This window comes from Aethina tumida, chromosome 1 (assembly GCF_024364675.1).
Source record: "Aethina tumida isolate Nest 87 chromosome 1, icAetTumi1.1, whole genome shotgun sequence".
In the NCBI taxonomy this organism is placed as follows: Eukaryota; Metazoa; Arthropoda; class Insecta; order Coleoptera; family Nitidulidae; genus Aethina; species Aethina tumida.
Window position 1 is genome coordinate 56059255 of NC_065435.1, and position 22719 is coordinate 56081973.

Consider the following 22719-nt stretch of genomic DNA (forward strand, 5'->3'; position numbering starts at 1 on the left):
ATACTTACTATTGAACTTCTATTGTCTTTGGACTATCAGTTTATGTTATTGCAAAATAATATTCGACCATAAAATAATTTTTGTAATAAGGAAAAATAATATTCGAAAATTGAATTAATATAAAATAAAAGGAAATCAATCAAACATCTTACTGATAGATTTCAATGTGTTGAATGAATGGAGCCACACCAAATAAACGAGAAGTAAAATTTAGTATTCCTCAAAGTTCCATTTTAGGACCTCTGTTATATTCTACATAAATTATTTATACGTATTTCTTTTTTAGACTTTAACGACAACGAAATTTTTGATAGCTTTTGATATGAAATGAAACTGAATACTTACTTATTATCAATCAGACTATCAGTTGAAAAAGTCTTAGTTAAACTAGTCAGTTAAATTATAGCAAACTACGTACTAATCTTTTTGAATTAAAAAAACCATTTAAAATAAGTGCCTATCAAATAGCTATATATATATATATATATATATATATATATACATATATATGTGTGAAATTTTTGGACAAATTTGAAAATTTGTGAATAAGGTATATTTTGGATTTCCATTATCTTTGGGCTGGCACTTCGGTTATTGTTATGCCCTGACTAAAACAAACAGAATATTTCTGTATGAAGACTGCTTCAAGAATTTTTTTATACCAATATTCTTCTTTTCCCACTGTCTTCGCCTTGTTCTAGTCAATTTTATATTGTTCCCGACTAATTCCTATTTCCAAGTCAAGTTATTTAAACCACCTTTAACTGTCAACCTGAAAATACCTCGTCCTTCATTGTTTAGCTTGATATCGATATTCATTAATCGAAACGTAAAATGAAATAATAAAAAATTTAGAAAGAAGTATAGAATAAAGATTATCCACCAGAATATATAACATCCCTAAGTTTAATTTCTTACTACAATACTACATTTTGTTCTCGGGAAATGCACCCGATGCTAACAAACATTTTATTCTCCTTAAGAGCACTAAGAGCGCTTGCACAAATTATCATGGGCAATTAGTAGAATTGTCTTCAAAAAACAGAATATCCTTATCTTTGCTCCAAACTCACCTGTGTCCACAATGTAGATTTGCACAGAAATAGTTTAATAAAAACCAATAAAGCAAGAGAATCTGCTAATCCACCATCAGCTAAAAAAAAAATAAAATCTATAATCTCAGCAATATTTCTTTTAGAAATACTGTAAAGAAATACCTGAATTTTCAACAAAGTTGAATAATATATGTGTAACTAATTTTATTGTTTTTTATATCATTTTTTATGTAATTTTTTCGACATAAATGTAAAAGGCTATGATGATGAAATAACCGGAGTTATTTCCAATATTAGAAATAATAAGAAGAAGATAAAATCTTTATAATCCTCATAAGTGAACATTCCGAGGAAAAAAGTGAAGAAGACATTAAACTTCAGATAGAGTTAGAAAATTGCCAAAAATCCACAGAATGTCCTGAAAATAGATTACGGAGCTCTTTAAATCTTAATCCAGACACAGTTCCGCACAGTTTCTTAAAATGGCATAAAAATATTAAAACTTATAGTGAAGTTTATTAAAATTCAGCGTCTTGTTTACAATCTTTAAAATTGTCTTCAAATTAAATTGCCAAACAATATATATGAGAAAGAAATATAATATGATTTTTAAAAATTGCTGTTAACAACAATCCAGCTCGCGACCTAATAATTGAACGTCTCGAATCTATAGGTAAACCATCCCAGACGCGAGGGGAGAAAAGTTTTCAACGTTGACGCGGCCCGTGACATCCGGGTGGGGACAAAAGTCAACTTTCGATGCCTGTCCTGAAAACAAGTCAGAAAAAGGAAACAAGTGACTACTGCAAACAAACCCGCTCGTTAATATAATCACGGTTTTGCCGTTCCAGGACTTCGATGTGCTCGTGCGGGGAATCTGCACTGAAAAGGACTATGTAATAGTGAAGCGGTTCCCGTGGGGTCTGTCCGGGGATGAACTTTAAATACAATATATGTCAATATATTCAATTTGGGTGTTGCCGGGATTAAACTGACGGGTCTGGGGTTTGTGTTTGTTGTCGGTTGCTACAGCGCCAGATCATTATCCCGACTTCAATGCTCACAACCATACCACAGTTTTAATATGTCTTACCAATATACAACACAACATTATGTTTGTATGTATGTATGTAACATTTTGAACGTTTTTATTCTGAACCTTTAAGATAATTTATTCCGCTTCCTGCTGCACTCGAAATTCACCAGTTCCTTTCAGTTCTACGGCGTTCTAATTGAAAATTGGTAAGCGTGTATGAACTATATTCATTGCAATTTCATTCTAATTTAATTGCCAGTTCCATTATCCGAACTTTAAACCCCTTTCCATTGAACGGGAATCGCTACGGGGCCTCTAATTGCGCCCAGATTGGATCTAAATCAGCTTTCAGTTTTATTTCAGGGCTTAACACTCTTTTAATATGAACGCGGACTAAGACATTCTGTTTCGCCGGAATTACCGAATACGTCGCGGTGTTTTTCTAAAATTTGCATAAGAATTACAATTTATTATTACAAGTTCAACCTGTTTACATTTCCTGCGAATCTCTAAGCACCACAATGCCTCGTACGTTTTCGAGACGCTCCATTTAAGAAATGCTGAAGCATCATCGGGTGCATTTAATTAAATTAACACAGACGTCGTTAAATTAAATCTAAGGGTGTTAAAGATTACAAATGCACAGGCAAGATTTGCCGATGGTGCAAATTCTTGGCCTTAATTATTAAAAGGAAAGAGGGTAAATACTTTGACACTGGATCATTAACTTTCTGATTAAATTTAAAACAATAGGATAATATTTTCAACGTGAACAAATAACGCTTCATGTTTTAATCAAGTTAATTAAAATTAATTTGTTCGTTCGTTTTGCAGGAGTCGAAAACAAAACTCAAAATAGATCAATAACGATTAGACGTCTCGTCATTAGGCATTTTCTTTTCTTGTTTCGAACGAACTTTTCTTGAATATTTAAGGATCCTTTTTTGTAATTCTACAAATTCTAACACCCTATTCTTCCGTATGACTTTTTAATATTTATCCTACGGTAAAGTTTTGGAGTTAAAATATAAAAAGTGTTTTACTGAATAAAACGGCACAAATATTTAAAATGATATGGATAAAGTGATCAGATTTTGATGATTACTGCGAGGAATAAAGAAACCGCAAGCGCAACGCGATACATTTCTGATGGAAGATGAGTATGTGGGTCTGTTTAAATGGACGGACAGATCAAAGGAAAACCGCAAAATCCGACCGGGCTAGCGGAATTAGCAGGCAAACACATTTATTAGGGGTCAGCACAAGAGTGTACCGCATTCCGAATACATGTTTAATAGAGATACATGGGGATGCGGGCCTATACAAAGGCCCACGCATGTATTATTTACCCTTTTATCGATTTAGATTATAATTGACAGGGTTAATGTTGAGGTGGTTAAATATTTTTGACACGATTTTAAATTATACAGTTACCAGTTCGTAAGACGCGTAAAATGGTAAATTTAAGTGAAAAAACAAGCATGCGTATTGTTTTTCTAAAAGAGCAAAGGAAAAATATGTCTATAATATACACACAAGTCAAAACTCTTGGGCCACCCTCGCAAAATAGAAATTAAAACTAATATCAATATATAGAAATGAGTGCATGCAAACTGCAGTTTTTTGTCATCGTGCAGAAACATTCAACAATGTTTTCATCTACTTTTAACACAGTATTAATTAAAATTTCTTATTCTGGTGTAAATAGCGACCGAAATAATTGTTTAAAAATGCGTGGAAATCAAACTTCTGATTTGATAGAGCAAGGATAATCGTCTTACATAAACAGGGTTGGTCAAATCACCGAATTTCAATGACACTTGCCAGACCTAACATAGATCATATGTGACTAGTGCAATTATTCCAAGACAGTGGAAATGGGTATGGTGGATGGTGGACGTCCAAGAGTAACAAATGCATGGGAGCATCGTTACATAGCTAATTTTTGTACAACGCAACCGTAAACTTAACGTCCCAGCTGTAAGAACGCTGTTTAAAAGAACCCACGGTACACTGATTTCTGCATTCTGCAATACGACAACGACTGCTGATGCTAATTTAAGATCCAGACGACCATTAAAGGTTCCTAGACTTACTAGGCAATATTTAAGGTTCAAGAGTACATACACTGCCATATACCGCAGTGGTAAAACATCCTTTTTTCAGACGAGTTCAGGTTTGGTTTGACGAGTGTCAGCCCGACGTCTGAAGGGACTGAAATGTTTTGGGGTGGTATTAATCATGGTCGAAGGACTCCACCAATGTGTAATAGGCGCGTGATCGGTACGTGATAGGTGCGTGATTGTGTGTGATAGGTGCGTTATCATGCGTAATTGGCGCATGATCGTATAGCAAAAAATCAAAATAAATTTCGTACTCCCAAAACTTATTCTGATTCAGTTTTGTATGTTAAGTTAAATTGCGATGATACACGGTAATAAAGTCGCGGCCGAGGTCAAACACTTCGAAAAGTGGTAGACGCGATCGTACTTCAAATCATATAAACATACAAGATGTCGAATATAATTCGAGTCGAAATTTACAGTGCTAATAAAAAAATATAGCCTCAATAGCACAAGAGACAGAAGTCAATTAGGAATGAGCCTTTGTACAACAACCAGTAGATTATTGATGAAATAGATATTGAAAACTATCTGAGACTTGTGAGGTGTATGTGTAACTGTCAACAAACTTGTAATCATTAAATTAAATTCAAATTATAAAAAAGTGTAATAAGAGTATTTCTTGTCTCAATTGCTAATCACCTTAATCAAAGAAACTTCTCAAGATATTAAAAAAAAACCTTATCATAATATTTTAGTTTATAATTTGATTATTTAACAACCTATAGAATAATTTTTTGTCTGCCAATGTTAAATATTTAACATATACCACATACTAATATATCATCACATGGAAATTGTCATACTTTGCGTGTATTGAATGACGGTAAATTAACATTAAACTTTAAACAGTAATTTGAACATAAACCTCGCAATTATTGTTCCTATTAACCGAATAGCTATATTGGGCTTGTTCATTAATTATTAGCTACATGTTGTTTACCTTTACTAACTAATTTCGGTAAACGTTCACATCGTTGTGCTATAGACAAATCAATGAAGAGTTGTTTACTTGAAATTCGTGCGGTTGAAATTTTACTTAATTACAAAACAACAATGATGAGCTGGTGGTATGAATTAATTATTAGTAATTTAAAATATAATGAACCATATCCGAAACGTATCTGAATACACATTAATCTAATATCAATTAATTCTATTTGTTAATTGTCGCCTATTTAATTCATTTTTATATTATTTAAAAATAAAAAGTTGCGTTTTCCGATTCGCAAAAATATTTATTAAATTTAATAATATATGTAAATATTTATTTTAATATGTGTAAAATTATAATCGACAAATAATAGTTGAAAAACATGTTTCAATGGTTCGAAGGGGGAACCACAGAAGACTTTTCATCTCACCTCGATTTATCCCGGCGGGGTCCCTAAACTCAAAATCTTCAATGGCTCTATAGCTCTTTTGATTAGTTATTCAATAGGTCTTTTAATTCTCTTAACGATTCTTCAAAAAATTGTGTTTCTCTTATTTTCATAAAATAAAAGCATTATCATCAACAAAATCGAGGTTATCACCGAAAGCAGCCTGAAAATTTGGTGCTGTACCGTTAACAATGCCCCTTGCGCAGAGACCAAATTTCTTGAACTCTTGGACGATTTCGAGGAAGAGTATCTGGAATTGAATTTGACCATCACCATTCTAGTTTCATTTGTGAAAAATACATATTTCCATTCGTCCAGTAAATATAAGACCTTGTTCATTCCATTCGTTGTATCTTTTTTTCGCAACTGGAACAATACAAACTCCTACAGCGTTTTTTAACTAACCATTTGGAAAACGTTGGTCTCTATTGGCCCTTAATCGTTTATATCGGTTTTCATTTGCGGCAGTTTATCTTGATATACAAAGTTTTTTCATAAAAATTATTAAAAAAGTCTCTATATATATTACAAATAAAATGGTCCCATTTTAATTAATAAAAGTTTAATATTTCCTAATTTTGAACATGATTAAAGCCTGGAAAGGCATATTCACACACATATTGTTTTAAGTTTAATTAGAAAATTAATGATCCACTGTCCAGTATTTACCCTCTTTCCTGAAAACAAACCTTAGGGTTTGAAACATATATTTATCAGTACACTTGCGTCTAATGGTTTCTGAAAGTTTGTGGTCATCCTTCAAAATAACCTCAACAAAAATTCACATATTGCATATACAAAAACTAGATTTTTTCATTTAAAACTTTTAAAATATTAAAAAAAATTATAAAATAATGTTAATCTAATGTACAAAGACCTTAATGAAAATGGTTTGCTTCAACTGACCTAAAGAAAAAATTACACTGGTCTACAAATTAAAAAAAAATTGACTGGGAAAAAGGAGGATCTTTTTTAAATAATTTGAGAACTTAGAATTCAAATTTACTGCCAAAATTGTGCTATAAGGTCTAGTTAGTTTTATGACGTAAACACAGAGAACAGAGTATTCTCTTGGAAAACAAAACATTTCGAATAGTTTTCAAAAACTTTCTCAAGGCTCTGAATAAAGATGGTGCTACTTTTAAACATTTGTTAGCTGTCACTCAAAATGCATTTTTTGCGTACACATTTAGATACCGTGCTCATCAAAATTGTATGAAAGATGAAAGAAATTATCAAAGATTTTGGGACAAAAGTATGGTAGAAGATTATTGCTGAACTCTAATTCATGAAAGTGACCCAGAGAAATACAAACGATGTTCATTCGCTGCCATTTACTTTTGAAATCTTCTTTATTTGTGAATAAATTTATGATTTTTTATTTAAAACATGCGAAAACGATATTTTATTTTTCGCAAATTTCAGCTTATAGAGAAAAAGCAGTTGCATATTCGAATTCAGCGTACCAACTTACCTTACAAGCATTGTTTGGTTGCTCCTATTCAAAACCTTGTATACCCGTGTTAAACACAAAATTAATTTTCGGCCAAGTTCAATTTTGACACGGCGACAATGAAATTTAACATGATGACCTCGAAATACAAGGACACACAGATTGTCAGAAATGGAAGTAGGTATATAACACTATCAGTTAATTACACGAGTGTGTCGGCTCGCATCAATGTACTGATACGAAGTTCGGATTTCTGTTTAGCTTGTCAACACGCTGGTTATTGATGGATAATACTGAAGGTTAACACAATTCATCATCCGTTAACTGGATTAGCATCGAGAACACTAATAATTTGTAACATCTGCCTTATTAACGCCCTTAATCATTCCAGCCTAACAGTCTTTGCGAAACATCTATTTCAAAGCGACCAAACAAATTATTGCCGCGAAACGATTGTTTCACACACACACACACACACAACTTTTGGTACATATTTTAAAATATCAAAGACGCACAGATCTCATTAATAACAGATGCTGGGTGTATTGAATCCCAGGGCCTCGGGATACAAATTGTTATTGATATCGCAGGGTGCAACTTTTACGGCGGCACATTTTTATTTAACAAGTGCGGTTTTGTATACTGTCTGAAATTGGATTTGTCTCAGACAAATTGTTTCTCATATGTAGGCGGGATCTGGGCTCCCGCAATCGTGTATATTCTTTTATTTACCAGGGACGGATCAGCTATAATCCATGAATATGTAAGGCCCTGATAGTAAATCCCCTGTTTTACGAGGATGTGCACTTACTATTCTACAATGTGTGTTTTTGTACGTATGGGCGTGTACGTGTGTTTATTTAATAAATATTACATGTAGGGAGTAACCAAACATTGGAGGTCGTCTATTATATTTCAAATACTGCTAAGTGGGAAGGTATAGATAATAATTTTTATTAGTAAAATTGGTCTTTAATTCTCTAAAATACCACCGACTTCACATAAATTAATTTTTATTTCTAATTTACCAAAAATATATTTAAAATATTTGATTATTTATCACCAAAATGTTTTCCATAATTTATATTAAAATGTATTTAACATTGAAAAAGTTTCGTAAACCATTTTTACACAAGTCAATAAATTTAGTTACAAAAAAAAGAGTTTTCTTTGATCCATGATGTTCTATATTTTATTGATATTGTATTTTTACATCAGCAGTTAGAGACACTTTCTGGCAGTTCCAAATGGCATTTTTATACATAGGTAAACAAAGCATAAAATACTAAAGAAGACGAAAGTCATATCTTGCTATCTTTGCCAGAAATATAAAAAATATATTGTATAACATTCATCTTTAGATGGCATATAACTTTTGGTATGGAACACCTATGTCTAAACTAACTGAAATGTCATTATTAATAATAAGACTAAATAGAAGAATCCACACATCTGTATTGAAATTGTTACAATAGCAAGATCGACTGTTTAAAAAACTTTCTAAGATGATTCAAAAATATGTGAACACTTGCGATTTTAGTAAGTAGTAAATAATAAATAAATCAGTTGTTTCAAGGGCCATATTTGATATGGACATTTATAGTTTTGCTTTAACATCAACAAACATCTCTTATGAAGTCACACAGCTTATTGCACAATGGGACGAATGAAACACAACTATGAATTTGTTGACATAATTTGTTAAATATAATCAATAATTTCATTTTTACACTAACTTTAATTTAGAGAATGTGAGAAAATATTTTTTGACTAATTTTATCATGTTTAATGAACAGTAATGATATAAAAGGTTAATGAATTGATTTTGAATAATTAATTTGGTATTATAAATATTAAATAATAAAGAATGTTGTAAGAAAACCAGGAATAGTTGGCAAGAAGATTTAAGTAAACCATGTACAATATTTCAGATTATGGTTTCCTAATGAGGAAAACTATTAAATCAGTTTGGCATCATGTTGTTAAAGATTCAAAAAATTTGTTAATTTCATGGTTGAAGAAGTGATGTTGATGGAGACGTTTTGTCCCATAAGACATAAGTCACCACCTGTTTCATACCTTACACATGTAAAGTTTATAAAAAGTCTGATTTACAACTGTTTCATCAGATTTTACTAAATTTCTTGTAAAGATTTTACTAAATTTTAATTAGAGATTTTGATAAATTTCTTGTAAAGATATTACAAAACTTCTGACAAGAATTAATCGAATTGCTTTTCGGTTTATTATTTATAATATTATTTATTAATATTTTCATATTTTTGTGTCATTTATTTCAATGTTTCATAAACGTTTCAGTAAATATTAAATTTATTTGTCTTCAAAAAACTAATATCGAAATCCACTTTGGTAATTAAAATTACCAAAATTATAAATAGCCTGACTTTCCTCGATTTTTATTTGTGGTGTAGAAATGAGAATAAATAGTATATTCATCCAGACATATAATTAAAAAACACTGTGGAACAACTAAAAATAGTATTACTTATATTAAAAGAGAAAATACAGCTTTTTCTATTCAGTAATGAATTAATAATAATTATATAATATTATTTAATATAATTATATTAAATATAATTATAAGAATTAAATTATAAATCAGAGATTTTAAAAAATATATAATAGGGTTATCTTATTTTTTTAAAGTTCATTATCTGAACAATTTAAAGAAATAAATTGAATTTTTCATTGAGATAAGTCATTGAGATATTCACATACAAATCCCAGTGACTAAATAGATAAATTTAAAATGTATTAAAAAACTATGAAATTCAGTATGCATTGTGATTTAAATGAGAATATCTTCTAATCGGTGAGAGTAGTAAAATATTGTAAAATACCTTTTTTATAGAGCGTTATATTTCCTACAAGAAATATTAATAGAAATTTTCTGAACGATCAAGTAATGACGAGATATGGATTTTGACATATGGAACCAAATAAAAAATGGAAAACTGTGAGAATGACCTTTCTATTAAAATTAAGAGCTTATCTTTGGAGAGTATTTTTAGAGTTGCCTAGGTACCAATTTGGAGAGGTCTAACCAACCCCTAATAACTGATGAAAAAAATTATAGTATTCAATGTTTATTATTATACATATAATATATATAATATATATATAATATAATATATATATATATATATATATATATATATATATATGTTAGCTTACGTCATCACCTTCACCGATGGACCGATGCGACGTGCTCACATCTATTTAGACTAGTTTTGTTTTATAAGCAAATCTGAAGTATATGTTTACATTTAATAATCGGGGCAGTTATTAAGAAAGAACCAGGCAGTCAAGCTTTAGATGTCGAGGGTTAAAGTACGTTTGTTGTAATAAAGCGTATTATTGTGAATTTAGTATTTTAATCAAACTAAAAAGACAGATTAACAGTCGCTAATCTATATCTATATATTCACATATATGCACATTTAATTGATAAATTACGAAGAAAATTAACTTCCCTGAAACTAATGGTTTCACCACCTAGTGCCATTTTTAAAAACTTTAGAATATTAGAAATTATAATTATTTCGCCACCCGGTACACATAAAACATGAAATAACTGAATTTTGACACCTTGGTATTCTGAAATAGAATCATCACCGTTGCACCGACTTGTTATTGAGTAATTTATTTATGTGAGGGCGATTTCCGCAGTAATGGCGAGAATAAAAATCCCACATACGAAATCCAATTCGCTTTTAAAACGGTTGTGGCCATTTGAAATATTGACAATAACTCCGACGTATCGAGTTCAGTTCTTTTGCCGTGTATGCCTTATACCCATTACCATAAAAGTATTGAAATCATATTTCACTCGGCCCGCATCCCGGATATTGGTACAACTGTCCATAAATTTATTACTGCCGAGATATTGGTTGAATCAGGTAACACTTTGTAAAATCGAACACATCTAAAGCGATTTCCGTGCAGTAAATCTAGTGTTACTAGTCACAATATCATTAAGTAGTTTCGAAAATTTTATTCGTTTTGAATTTCATTGTGAAGTATATGGTACGAGTGTTAATTAATCGATTTCATCTATTTTGTAATTAGTCGCAAACATTGGACTAATATATCGAGGTGAGGATTAAATGATTGATGATTTTATGAAAATTATTTAGCTGACGTTTGAAATTAGTGTAACAATAATTAACACATATGTAAATAATTAGTAGTGTTATCGATGTTGATCCAGTTAATATGTAATAAATTGTGTCACCGTCAATAACTGCAGAGTGGAAAAGTTATACACAAATATACAATTAACATGTGGTGACGTATTTGATTAATAAACCGTTGCGAACTTACTTCCACATGTTTGCACTTGTTTATCCTTCGGTGTCGTATTTCGACTAGGTATATCAAGTTAAATTTGAATATATTACACTATTTCAAATAATTAATTCCGTCTAAACAATTAAATCCGTAGGAAAATATTACCTTACTCAGCAAACGGGGATTAAATTAGAACTGCAACGAATACGTTTTACCTGTTATAAATTTACTCGGATATCACTTTAATTAATTTTAGTGCTCTATTCGTTCCTCGGTGAATACTCTGATAGCCTAGTTAACAATTTCTAATTATTTGATTCGATTTTGATGGAATAAAAAGCATTTTAAAATGTGAACTGATTTGGATACATTCAATCATCAATTTAAATTTTTGTTCCAAATTGATGGATGGATTATTACATGTTGTATGCGATTATTATTTCAATTTCAATTTATAAAAATAATAATTTTTTCAACCTTCCATAATTGAAATATAAAATACGTCGCATTTCAGGATATTCAGCTTTTTAGGGAGAGGGCTTCAGCAGTTCAGCCGTGTCCTCAATGTCAGGATTAATCACGGTTTTTATCACTGGAAAAGGCCAAAAGAAAGTCGCGAGGTGCTAAATCCGAAAAATAAGGCGGATATGGAAAGATATTTTTTTTTTTACGAAAAACACGAGAACCATAAACGAGGTGTGTCTTGACACGTTGTCGCAGACGAAAGAGGAAGCCGCTGACCCATTTTCTGGTCTCTTTCTTCGTACATTGTTTCGCAAATGTTGCAGTACGCTATGCCATTTAATATTCGTAGTTTACAGTCGTTCCCCTTGAAACGAACTTCGGGGTCGTGGGACGTCCCAGCCGTTGTTCGTCTTCAGCGTGCTTATTACGGTCTTGCAATCAAACGTATCGTGCCCACGTTATCCGTGTACACTGATTTCAACATTTCGTGAACTTCTTCAGCACTCGTTTGTAACTGAACAAAAGTTAATGTTAACGCGTCGTTCGAAGAACATGGTGCGTGACGAACACAGTAAACATGATCTCCCTCCAACAGTTTTTGAAGTCAGCTTAAAAATTACGACTTGTTCAAGTTTCACAGTGTCTACCCCATTGATCGCATTGTCAAATTTATCATTTCAAATGGAGTTAGAACCAGCGATTGTTGTTATATATTTTTTTTATTTTTATCATTACAGAGTAAACAACATTTTGAGTTATACAAAATTACAATATGTATATTTCTCAAAATAATGAATGAGTTTACAGCAAAAATATGGAAGCTTTCTTTTATATATTTTTAAATAATTCGAGTGTTTTTTTTTTTTTGGGACAGAGAGGGGAAAGTGTAAACCCCTCTCCGGGCACCGATCCGGAGATCATAACCAAAAGAGGAACCATATGTGATAACACATATGGGGGAAAGGGCGTATATATGACATATACGGGTGAAGTTGAACCAGAAGACGGGACTGACAAAGATGCCAGCTCCCTGTCAACTGATTCCGGAAGAACAAGCCCAGTCTGAGGAAGGTCCTAGAACCTCCCTGGGTGGGGATTGGGCTTGCAGTTGATCCGTTGGCTTCCCGCCACCACTGGCTTGTGGAGCGGTACTGCTCGAGATGAATTCGAATGCATCCTGAATCTTTAGATATTCTTTCTACTTCAGTCATCTGTTGGTGAAATCTTTCACTTCGTTCAGCATTGACCAACTAGATTTTCTTAATAGACAACAAAATAACTGTAGAAAAAAATAAATATTATTATTATATTATTGTTATACAATATAATAATCTGAAAACTATCTTAAAATAACTACTTGAAGTGAAGCAGATTCTATTTATATATCCTAGTCATACAAAGGAAATAATTTCAATTAACCAATTTTTATCAATTTTCGCAGTTTATAAAAATGAAAAATATGGAGATACAGCAACAAACTTATACTCTACATTCTGTATATCACAACATCTTCACTTTTTATCTGATATTTCTCTGCTAGTGGTTGAAATGTTTGTAATTAAATAAGTTATCCACTGTAAATGTAAAACATGAAATTATTTATTCTTGAAAGAAGTTACTCACTCAGCTAAAGTTCAACTAATATGAGGTAGCACAAACAATACACACATCTCTCGCAAAACTGAATATCAGTTACCTTTACTTACTGTTTTACTATTCTTAATTTATATTACAAGCATTTAATTAAAATTTATAGTAATAACAACTAAACTATATTAACCATTAACAAATAAAAATATAAAAAAATAATTAAAAATAGTATTGTAAATTAAATTGAACTTAAATGCTTGACAAAAACATTAAATAATTCTGTAAGTAAGAGAACTATTATATCTTTGGCTTGTATACTACAAAATTTCGGTATAATCTGACTAAACTATAGAAAACTTGATATTTTATAAACATAGTTTCTAAGAAGGGAATAAAGTAGGTGGTGAATTAAGTCCTTATGGAACAGAAAGCCTCCAATAACACTACAAATTAATTGAACAATTGTACCAACATTGCTGTCAAATTTATTTCTGAGTTTCCTTTATTATGAAATCCCAACCTAAGTAATTGTACATGGTCTAAAAAGCTTTGCAGTTAGTATTGATTTCAATAGCTTAACTCTATTTAATCTGTATACAGATCGAAAAGCGTTTGATTCGTTTGAATCTTGAGAAAGATATGCACGATAGAGAAAGCCCCGAAGTGGCTGTCGTGCATGACGTCTCTCTCAAAATTTAGACGGATCAAACATTTTACGATGTATATAATCAGGGAAAAAATCTTTGAACTCACAAACATCATAATTATTCTAAATCAACTCATTAACTCATTCTTATAAAACATACCAACATCAAAATTCAAATAATACATTACTTTAAATTACTTTTCCCTGTGAGAAGTTTCTTTAGGTTAAATATTAAATAAAATGTACAAAAACTAAATTATAAAATATTTATTTATGCCCACTAATTTATTTCTCTGAGTTTAGTTTATTTTTGTTCCACAAACAATGCCTCGTGGTCAACATTTGTCGGCGGATTTATAAATAAAATTATTGTGACCTATAATTCATTAAGATTGTAAAAAGTTATAAGCGAATAGTTTTTTGTTTCAAAACTAGTGGTATCAAAAACAATTAAAAGGTTCCAAGTTCATGGAAGTATGGAGAATCAAAAACCAGGTAAACGAAACAGAAAATCCTCCAGAGCATTAGATCGTCGCATAAAAATGCTTATTAGAAATAATCCAAGAATTTCCGCAACTCAAATTTTAAGAGATTTATGATATAAATCAATTAATTCGAGTACAATTCAGCGTCGCATAGTGGAGGCAGGGCTCCCAGGAAGACGTCCTGCCTGTCTTTCAAAAAAGAATCGAGAAGCAAGACCTCTTTTTCCTCAAAGGTATCGAAACTGAATAGCAAGAGATTTCAACAAAAAATCAATGTCTTAAAGTGGCAGCTCAATCTCCCGATCTTAATCTAATAGAAAACTTGTGAGAGATTGTGGATAAAAAGATTAGAGTAAATTGCATCACAAATAAAGCAAATTTGTTTGAACAAATCAAAAAATATTTGGAATGATATAGATGAGGAAATAATTTCCAATCTAGTCTCGTGTATGCCAAAAAGATGTGAGGATGTTATAGCCAATAAGGGATACTGGACGTAATATTAAATATTAGGCCATTTACATTGGATTAACCTTATTTTTAATTTCTATGAAGAGTCGCTCTAATTTTGTCGCGACAAAAATTGTAATTTTTTTGATTTTTTTGACATGTTTCATCAATAAATAACATAATTTATATATATGTGTTTTATTGTTTAATGGAATAAAAATCAGTCTCGTAAGTATATATTGGTTAGTATTTAATAAAAAAGGAAGTTGCTCTAATTTTGTCCGATACTGTAATATTTTATTTATTACTTAAATAATTTAACTTTTACTTAAACAAAAAATTTGACAATTGAAACATTTTACCAGTGTGCGTAGGCATATAAAAAAAGTGATGACTTTATTACTTTCCGTTTTGTGTAAGTTAAAATTTAAAATAATCATAAAAATTAGACAAAAACTATGTAGGAAATCGTGGATCATAATGCCAAAATCCGTACGAAAACAATATAACAATTATTTGAAAACAATGCACGTAATCCTACTTGAAAATAAAATTTGGTGTATATGTTTTTAATTTACAAAATTTTTATGTTTTTATTCTGATTAAATGTTAATAAGTATTATCCGATATCCATTAAAATGCTGAATGTAAAAATAAACAATGTTTATGTCACTGTAAAATTCCAATCTCATAAAGTGCATCAATATATTCCACATGGTAATATCTGTCAGTAAATGCAGGATAAAAATCGTTATAATCCAAAAGGGAATTAAATTTTGTCACTATTTTTCAATTGTACCCTAAATATATTCAACCAATCACAGGTTATACGAAATAAATATGATTTTGGTTTTGATGTAATACCACATCAATATATTATAGAACTTCAAATTGCTCGAGTTCAAAATTTACTAAGTCGCTTTCATCTATTAAATTTACTGAGAGGTACTCCAAAATTGACAACATACCAGTTAGTTTAGCTTTTTAACTTTTTGTATTATGTAAACATTACGTCTCCATATCGAGAGCTTCACCGCAAATTGTAATTTCCATTTACCAAGATTAATAGTTAATTAATATTAAACAGTTCATAATGATTATCTTGTCTCCTTAACAGAAATTAATTTGTGCCTTTACTGCTTTGATATTCCCTAGTATACTGCTTATCATGTTCCCGTAGGTACTTGCTCGACAACTAAATATTGAAATTTCCTGGATTATAAGCGAGAATGCACCTTAATGAATAACCAAATGTTTACTCAGTACAAATATTTATCACCATTAATTAAAAATGTTAATACAAAATTTAACATTTTAATTCCAGTTCTTGATACAAAACCAAGGGAGCGGCGGCAACACATCCGATAAACGTCAAAAGCCCAGTTGCCAATCCGATGAGAAATGCATAGCAACGAGCTCGTCCAGCTCCACAACTCCATCAACAGTAGAAGAAGGCGTAGGTAGTAGAAGTCGACGAAATAGTATAGACCTCTACGAAGAAGCGGCATCGATATTGGGATTAACCTGCCAACAGACCGACGACTGCAAATGCTTGGAGTGCCAGGTAAAAATAAGCCGAAATATTTTCCTTGGATACATGCGATATCGCTTTACCGTAGTTTAATCTAAGACACGGCGCTAATATGTTACAATCTTTGACAAATTTGTTTATCCAAGACCACCCACATAAACTTGTTATATATGAGCACGTTTATATCGTCTGATTTATGTTGCTACACAAGGAATTTAATTTTGTTTGAGGTCAACTAATAAAGGAAAATATAATATATTAAATCACGCAACATCTCGACGACTCCTTTTGCGGGAGCCAAAACAATTTCCATCACTTTAAATTCGTACGAAAAAAAAAGGGAAAACGTCTTAATGCTGTGATCTGCGAGCGGAACCGTTTTTGCTGCATAATAAAGCATAATGGATCTCTAATACGTGTTTACGATCGTTATTTGTTACAACGGAGGCACACAGGGTGGGTATAAATATAGTGATGTCGTTGGAAGTTGCCCTAATAGCGACGCATCATTCGACACAAGTCGGCGCCATTGTTAATGCCCACTTGTCTTATAAACACTGATATACACCCTCGACACACAGTCCCACTCCGTAATATATTCCACATGTCGACGTTTGTCTTGTCCATGTAAATTCTCGGTTCAGGCGAGGCTCGGAAGTCAGTGGCGTCGAAATGTAAGAGTAATATTTATTATTATTTACTCCAAAAAGAGGTTTAATAAATAATAATAATTAATAAACTCATGTTCAAAAGTTCAAATGACGGTAATTATTTTATTAAGTTTTATGAAACTCAAAACAAAAAGATAAAGAAAAATCTATATACGTCTATAAAGAAGTCAATACAGTGTGGGTTTAGTTTATGATTGATTACAGTAGTGTTGAATAATTATGCCTAGACGTAAATTTACTATAAATGAAATGAGAAAAGCAATTGGAATGTTAGAATCTGAGGTCTGTTAGACGTTATCGAAAATCTTCAGAAAAACCAAACAGTAGTAAACCAATGAAAACTGCCGTAAATGAGGACTGACATTTGCTATTGAATGTCAGTAAAGTTCCTCGCAACTAGCTGATCAACTAGAAGACGCTACAGAAGTTCATATCACTAGAGTTACGGTACAGAAACTCCTGGCAAATACAGGTTTTCTTTACAAAACCATTTCGACACATTTGACCACAACCATAAGCAACAACGATGGGAATGAGCGACATTGTGCGTTGAAATTGGGTAGAAACCAGAGTTTTTCTTGTAGGTCTGGGCTCACACTCAAACTAATTTCCAAGTCCTATTTCCTCCAGTTTAGCTCCAATTTTTGTTAACTATGTCAATTTTATTTGAATTTTCTCGTACCTACCATTTCACCAGTTTTCAAAATTTTTTAATAATACGGGTAACAAAGGCTTTTTATTATTCTTTTATATGCTTTTTTGAATATCCTTAACTTTTGAAGACGAGTTTATTTTATTATATTCAATATAATCAGAAATATAAGATTTATTTTAGATAACTCTAAATATGTACTTTCTTTTATGTTAAAATTTATGCAAATTTTATAATTATTTGATTTAATACAATATATTACATTTTAAATATTTATTAATTTTAAAAATAACAAAAAAGCATAACACGTAGAAAGTTACAAAAGTAATAATACGTATGAAACGTAGACTTCTGTATAATACAGTTATTGCAGATATGTAATATTAAAGGAGATAACGCAAGAAAAATTTTGAAAGACTCTAATTATAGAACTTTATGAAGTTAATTTTAGAAAGGCACTAAGCCAAGAAGGGTAGAATTTCATGGATGTATATTAAATAAAATAAGAGAGAATTTTTGATATATGATATATAATAGTGTCAATAAATTTATAAATGTTTAAATTAATTACTTAGAATCAAATTATTGTCAACAATTTCAGCCAACCACAATTTTATTCTTTTATTGGTAATAAAACAATAACAATTTAAAGTTAAGAACTATCAGTAGTATTAAACATTATGATGAAACTAATTCTTATTAAAAAACTTTTATTTGTAATTTTGGCGAATGCGCTCTGTTATTAAATTTTGGTGAATGCTCTTACAACGAAAAGTAGTAAAGTTTTTATAGCTTATTTCTTTAATATTTAATTCGTAATGCTAAAATTTAATTAATTCCTAACATTCATAACATGTTACATGTTATTTGAATTGATGTATGTTAAAAAATTATAAATAAATAAACGTACATGTGTACCTCCATGAATTCAAACATTAGTTTTCAACTCGATTATCGAACAACATAAAAAATGCAAAATGTCCATTTAACTAACATATTTAACGCAGTAATACAACATTTACAATTCGCGTCGAAATCCAATCCAGACTAAATGAAAACGTCAATTTGCATTTAACACATGAATAACTCAGGTTGATTTTATCATTCAAATTTATGCCTGTTTCATTCCGTTTATTTTTTCAATTACAATTTTACCAAATCGGATCGCAACGTTTTTCTGCGTACAGTTTGATTTTAATTAAGGTTATGGTATGGATTCTAACGTTTCATGCGATTTAAATGCTTCGGCTTTGTGTAAATAATGCGTCCTTTGATGCTTGAACCCGCCACGAATATCGTTTTTATGTTGCCTTTGCCTTATTGAATTTCCAACATTTGGCAAAATTTCAATAGTAATATTTTTTATAGAATGAATTCATTAGTTTTCATATTAGTCAAATAAAGTTTAATAAAGTAATATTTCATGCCCAGTATATAATATTATACTTATTGTTACAGTATAATAATTATACAATTATTCGTAATTATTGAGTTTAATATATTATGACTTGCATTATCGGCATTAAATGCGGATTTAACTTTAATTTATTAATTTACTGAATACATCGCTATGAGAGTGGACCTCAAATTATTATATTAATAATATTAAACATACATAACATATGAATATGCATAACTAGAATACATACATAATTAATACCATATTAATGGCTTTCATAGAAATGAAAACAATTTTGTTCGACATAAATAATATTTATTTAAATAAAACGACAATAAATGTCGACTTTATTGTAAAATATATGCCCGAAAACAACATTTAATAACAACCATTAAACGAACAACGTTATAACGAATAATGGAATATCGGAAATCTTTTCGGAAATCTCCAATGCGATAAAGTCGAATTATACTGTCTGTCAGTGAATAGATTTTGAGACGTTTCATCCCTGACAGATTTTCCGCAATTTCCGGCCTCGAATTAGACATCAATGGAATAAAAATACAGCATTTACATTAAATCGTCTACGAAATTAGATGCCGAGGTGAACGATGAAAGAGATGTATTTGTGGAATTTTAACATAAGAAAAACCCGGCTATTCGTCAAAGTCAACGGGACCTGAAACGAAATTCGTTTTTGGATATTGAACCGATTCAGATGGTAAATAAACAAAATGCACCCGAGGAAGTTATATATGATTTAGATTTTGCCAGCAATTTTCATATAATCGGCTCAAAGAGACAGATTTGTGTAAGTTGTGTGATGTGATATGTGACAAAAGTATATTACGTTCTTTTAGCTTACTTAAATGTTTTCCATTTTAGTCATACGATATTAAATAGTTTCTATTTGATAAATTTTTATTCTTTTTATTTAACATCAATTTTTAAAAAGTACGATTTAAAAAACACAGATAAAGTGTCCTTTTCAAAAAAAAAAAACATATTTCAATCGACTTCTATTTACAAAAATATTGGCATGGTGCTAGAAATAAAATAAATACAAAAATATACGTTTCGAAAAAAAAAAATAATGAAAAAATTGCCAGTTAGACCTATATTAAAGATATATTTTTTATAAATTTGACAATTCTGACTATACCAATTAAATATTAAAAAATATGAGCATTCACCAAAATCAATAATCTCTCGCATTCGCCAAAATTACAAGTGAAATATTATAATTTAACTATATTAAATATAAAATATAATAAACTATATTTTAAATCTGACCATTTAGATTTTACATATTAAATAAATAAAAATATGAAGCATTTATTAATATTTAATAATCTCTTTTAAATATTTGCTAAAATAACTAAATAATATTGAAAAAATTGATAGAATAATACAAAATTATTAAAATTAAATTTAAAATAAAATCAAAATATTCTTAAATAAACTTAATAGATATAATTTCAGATAGATATTATCTTAATAACAAAAAATAAAAGTTACTTAAAATTGAACAAAACTAAGATCTAAAAAAATAAAATAATAAATATATAAATCTAACATATATATTTATTATATATTTTGTTCCCACTTGCACTCTACTTTTTATTCAAACTCCGTTTAACAACTATTTTATTACTATATAATTTCCGCAGACAATATGGCTAAATTTACAAAAAGCATTTGCTGAAAACAGGAGTGTGAGTGTGAATTTTTGTTGTAAACCGTTACTTGAACCTTATATACAAAAATATAATTTTTAGCTGTACCGAAACGATTTAAAATTTAATTAATAAAATAATTTATTCCTTGCTGAATATGCATACGCACAAAAAACATTTTTCATTTGTATTGCACAGTTTATAAATTAAATTCATTCGGACGTCGGTAATTTATCCGTATTTTGAAATTAAAAAATTACGATGCGGCACATTTTATCGGGGTTAATGAAAACAAACTGCATGGATCCCGTATATTTTTTTTTTACTTAAACCCCCGGTTATAAATAATAAAACCGACCTTCCGCAAGACATTTAATATTTTCCATTCCACCCCCGTGCCATATTTACATCATATTTCTAAGCGACCCGTTCAGGATGGTTTTACGTTGAGAATATGATCTCGTAATATAAGTGAGTGACGAACTGGGTGGTAATATTAGAGGGAACGGCTGATATTATATGACAGCAAGGGAATGAATAGAAATTTAATAAGACCGGATATCGTTGACACTCGCCGTGTACATTTTTCAAAACTGAATCATCTGAAACAGTGCACTTAAATAAATAACGAACGTATACCAAACATCCACATGTGGGAATTAACAGTAAAATTAATGCAGTAATCTCGGGTTACGTGATGTTTGCTTTGAATTATTTACAGTGAAATTTGAATATTAATATGTACGTAAAGTAGTTAAGCCATTAACAATGGTAGATATGCAGTTCGGACAATGCTGCACCAAGCTGTGTCAACGGGTCCGGTCACTTGTACATTATTTAACCAGCCAATATTTATAGTTCGAAATGTACATGCACAGCATGCGATGCATTTTTAATTTAATTGTTAGTATTCCTCTGGTTGTCAAAATTATTTAAACAAACTTTATATTTTTTAATGTTGAACATTCATCAAAGGATTTTTGTTTCAGATGATGTTGGTTAAAACAGATTACCCTAGACAAGAATTCAAATATATATAGTAACTTTAGTATATTACATTTAACAACTTTTATATTAACGGTGAATTTGTGGCGAAATATCATGTTTAATAGAAATGGTAATTGCTCTTAATAATTTTTATTTCATGTTAGTTTATAATATTATTTAATACTGCAACGTAAACGAATTTGTTAAAATTAATTAAACAAATGTAAACTTGTTAGGACTCTTATCTAACTTTAACTTTAAGTTTAACAAATTGATACAAATAAACAAAAATTAGGTATGTAATTAGTTCATGACTAAACTATGATTTATATATGATAAATTTAAAAAAAATACTAAAAATTATTTTCATTCGTATCGAGAAAAATAAATTTGCTGCACTAAATTTGTCTTAAAATACTAATTTTTAATTTTATGATTTGATTGAATGAGTAATTTTAACAGTTATGAACTAAAAATATCTAATTATTCTCAAATTTAACTTTAACATTTAATATTACACTTGATGTTAATTGATAATTATTATTTAATATAATGCAAACAGATTTGCAAAATTAATAACATATTATCATTATCTACATCTATCAAATACTTTTATGTAAACAAATTTCATAAAATAATACAAATTAATAAACATATAAGCGAAAATTCAAAATTTTAGGTAGGACTCACTAATAAAAAATTTTTTAATTATAATAATTTAATTTCATTAATCTACCTGTTTTCAATTATGTGGTTTGCTTAGATGAATAATTTTAAAAATTATGAATTAAAAAGTTCCAAGGTCTA

The 22719-nt window shown here is 30.0% G+C and overlaps 1 protein-coding gene across 1 annotated transcript in view; it reads left to right on the forward strand.

Annotated features, from left to right (window-relative positions):
• LOC109601597 (uncharacterized) overlaps positions 1-22719 on the forward strand; it is a 113483-nt gene that overhangs the window by 87795 nt on the left and 2969 nt on the right. The window contains exon 6 of the mRNA XM_049968348.1: positions 16321-16560. Within this exon, the coding sequence (XP_049824305.1) occupies positions 16321-16560 (240 nt within the window). The remainder of the gene's footprint in view (positions 1-16320; positions 16561-22719) is intronic.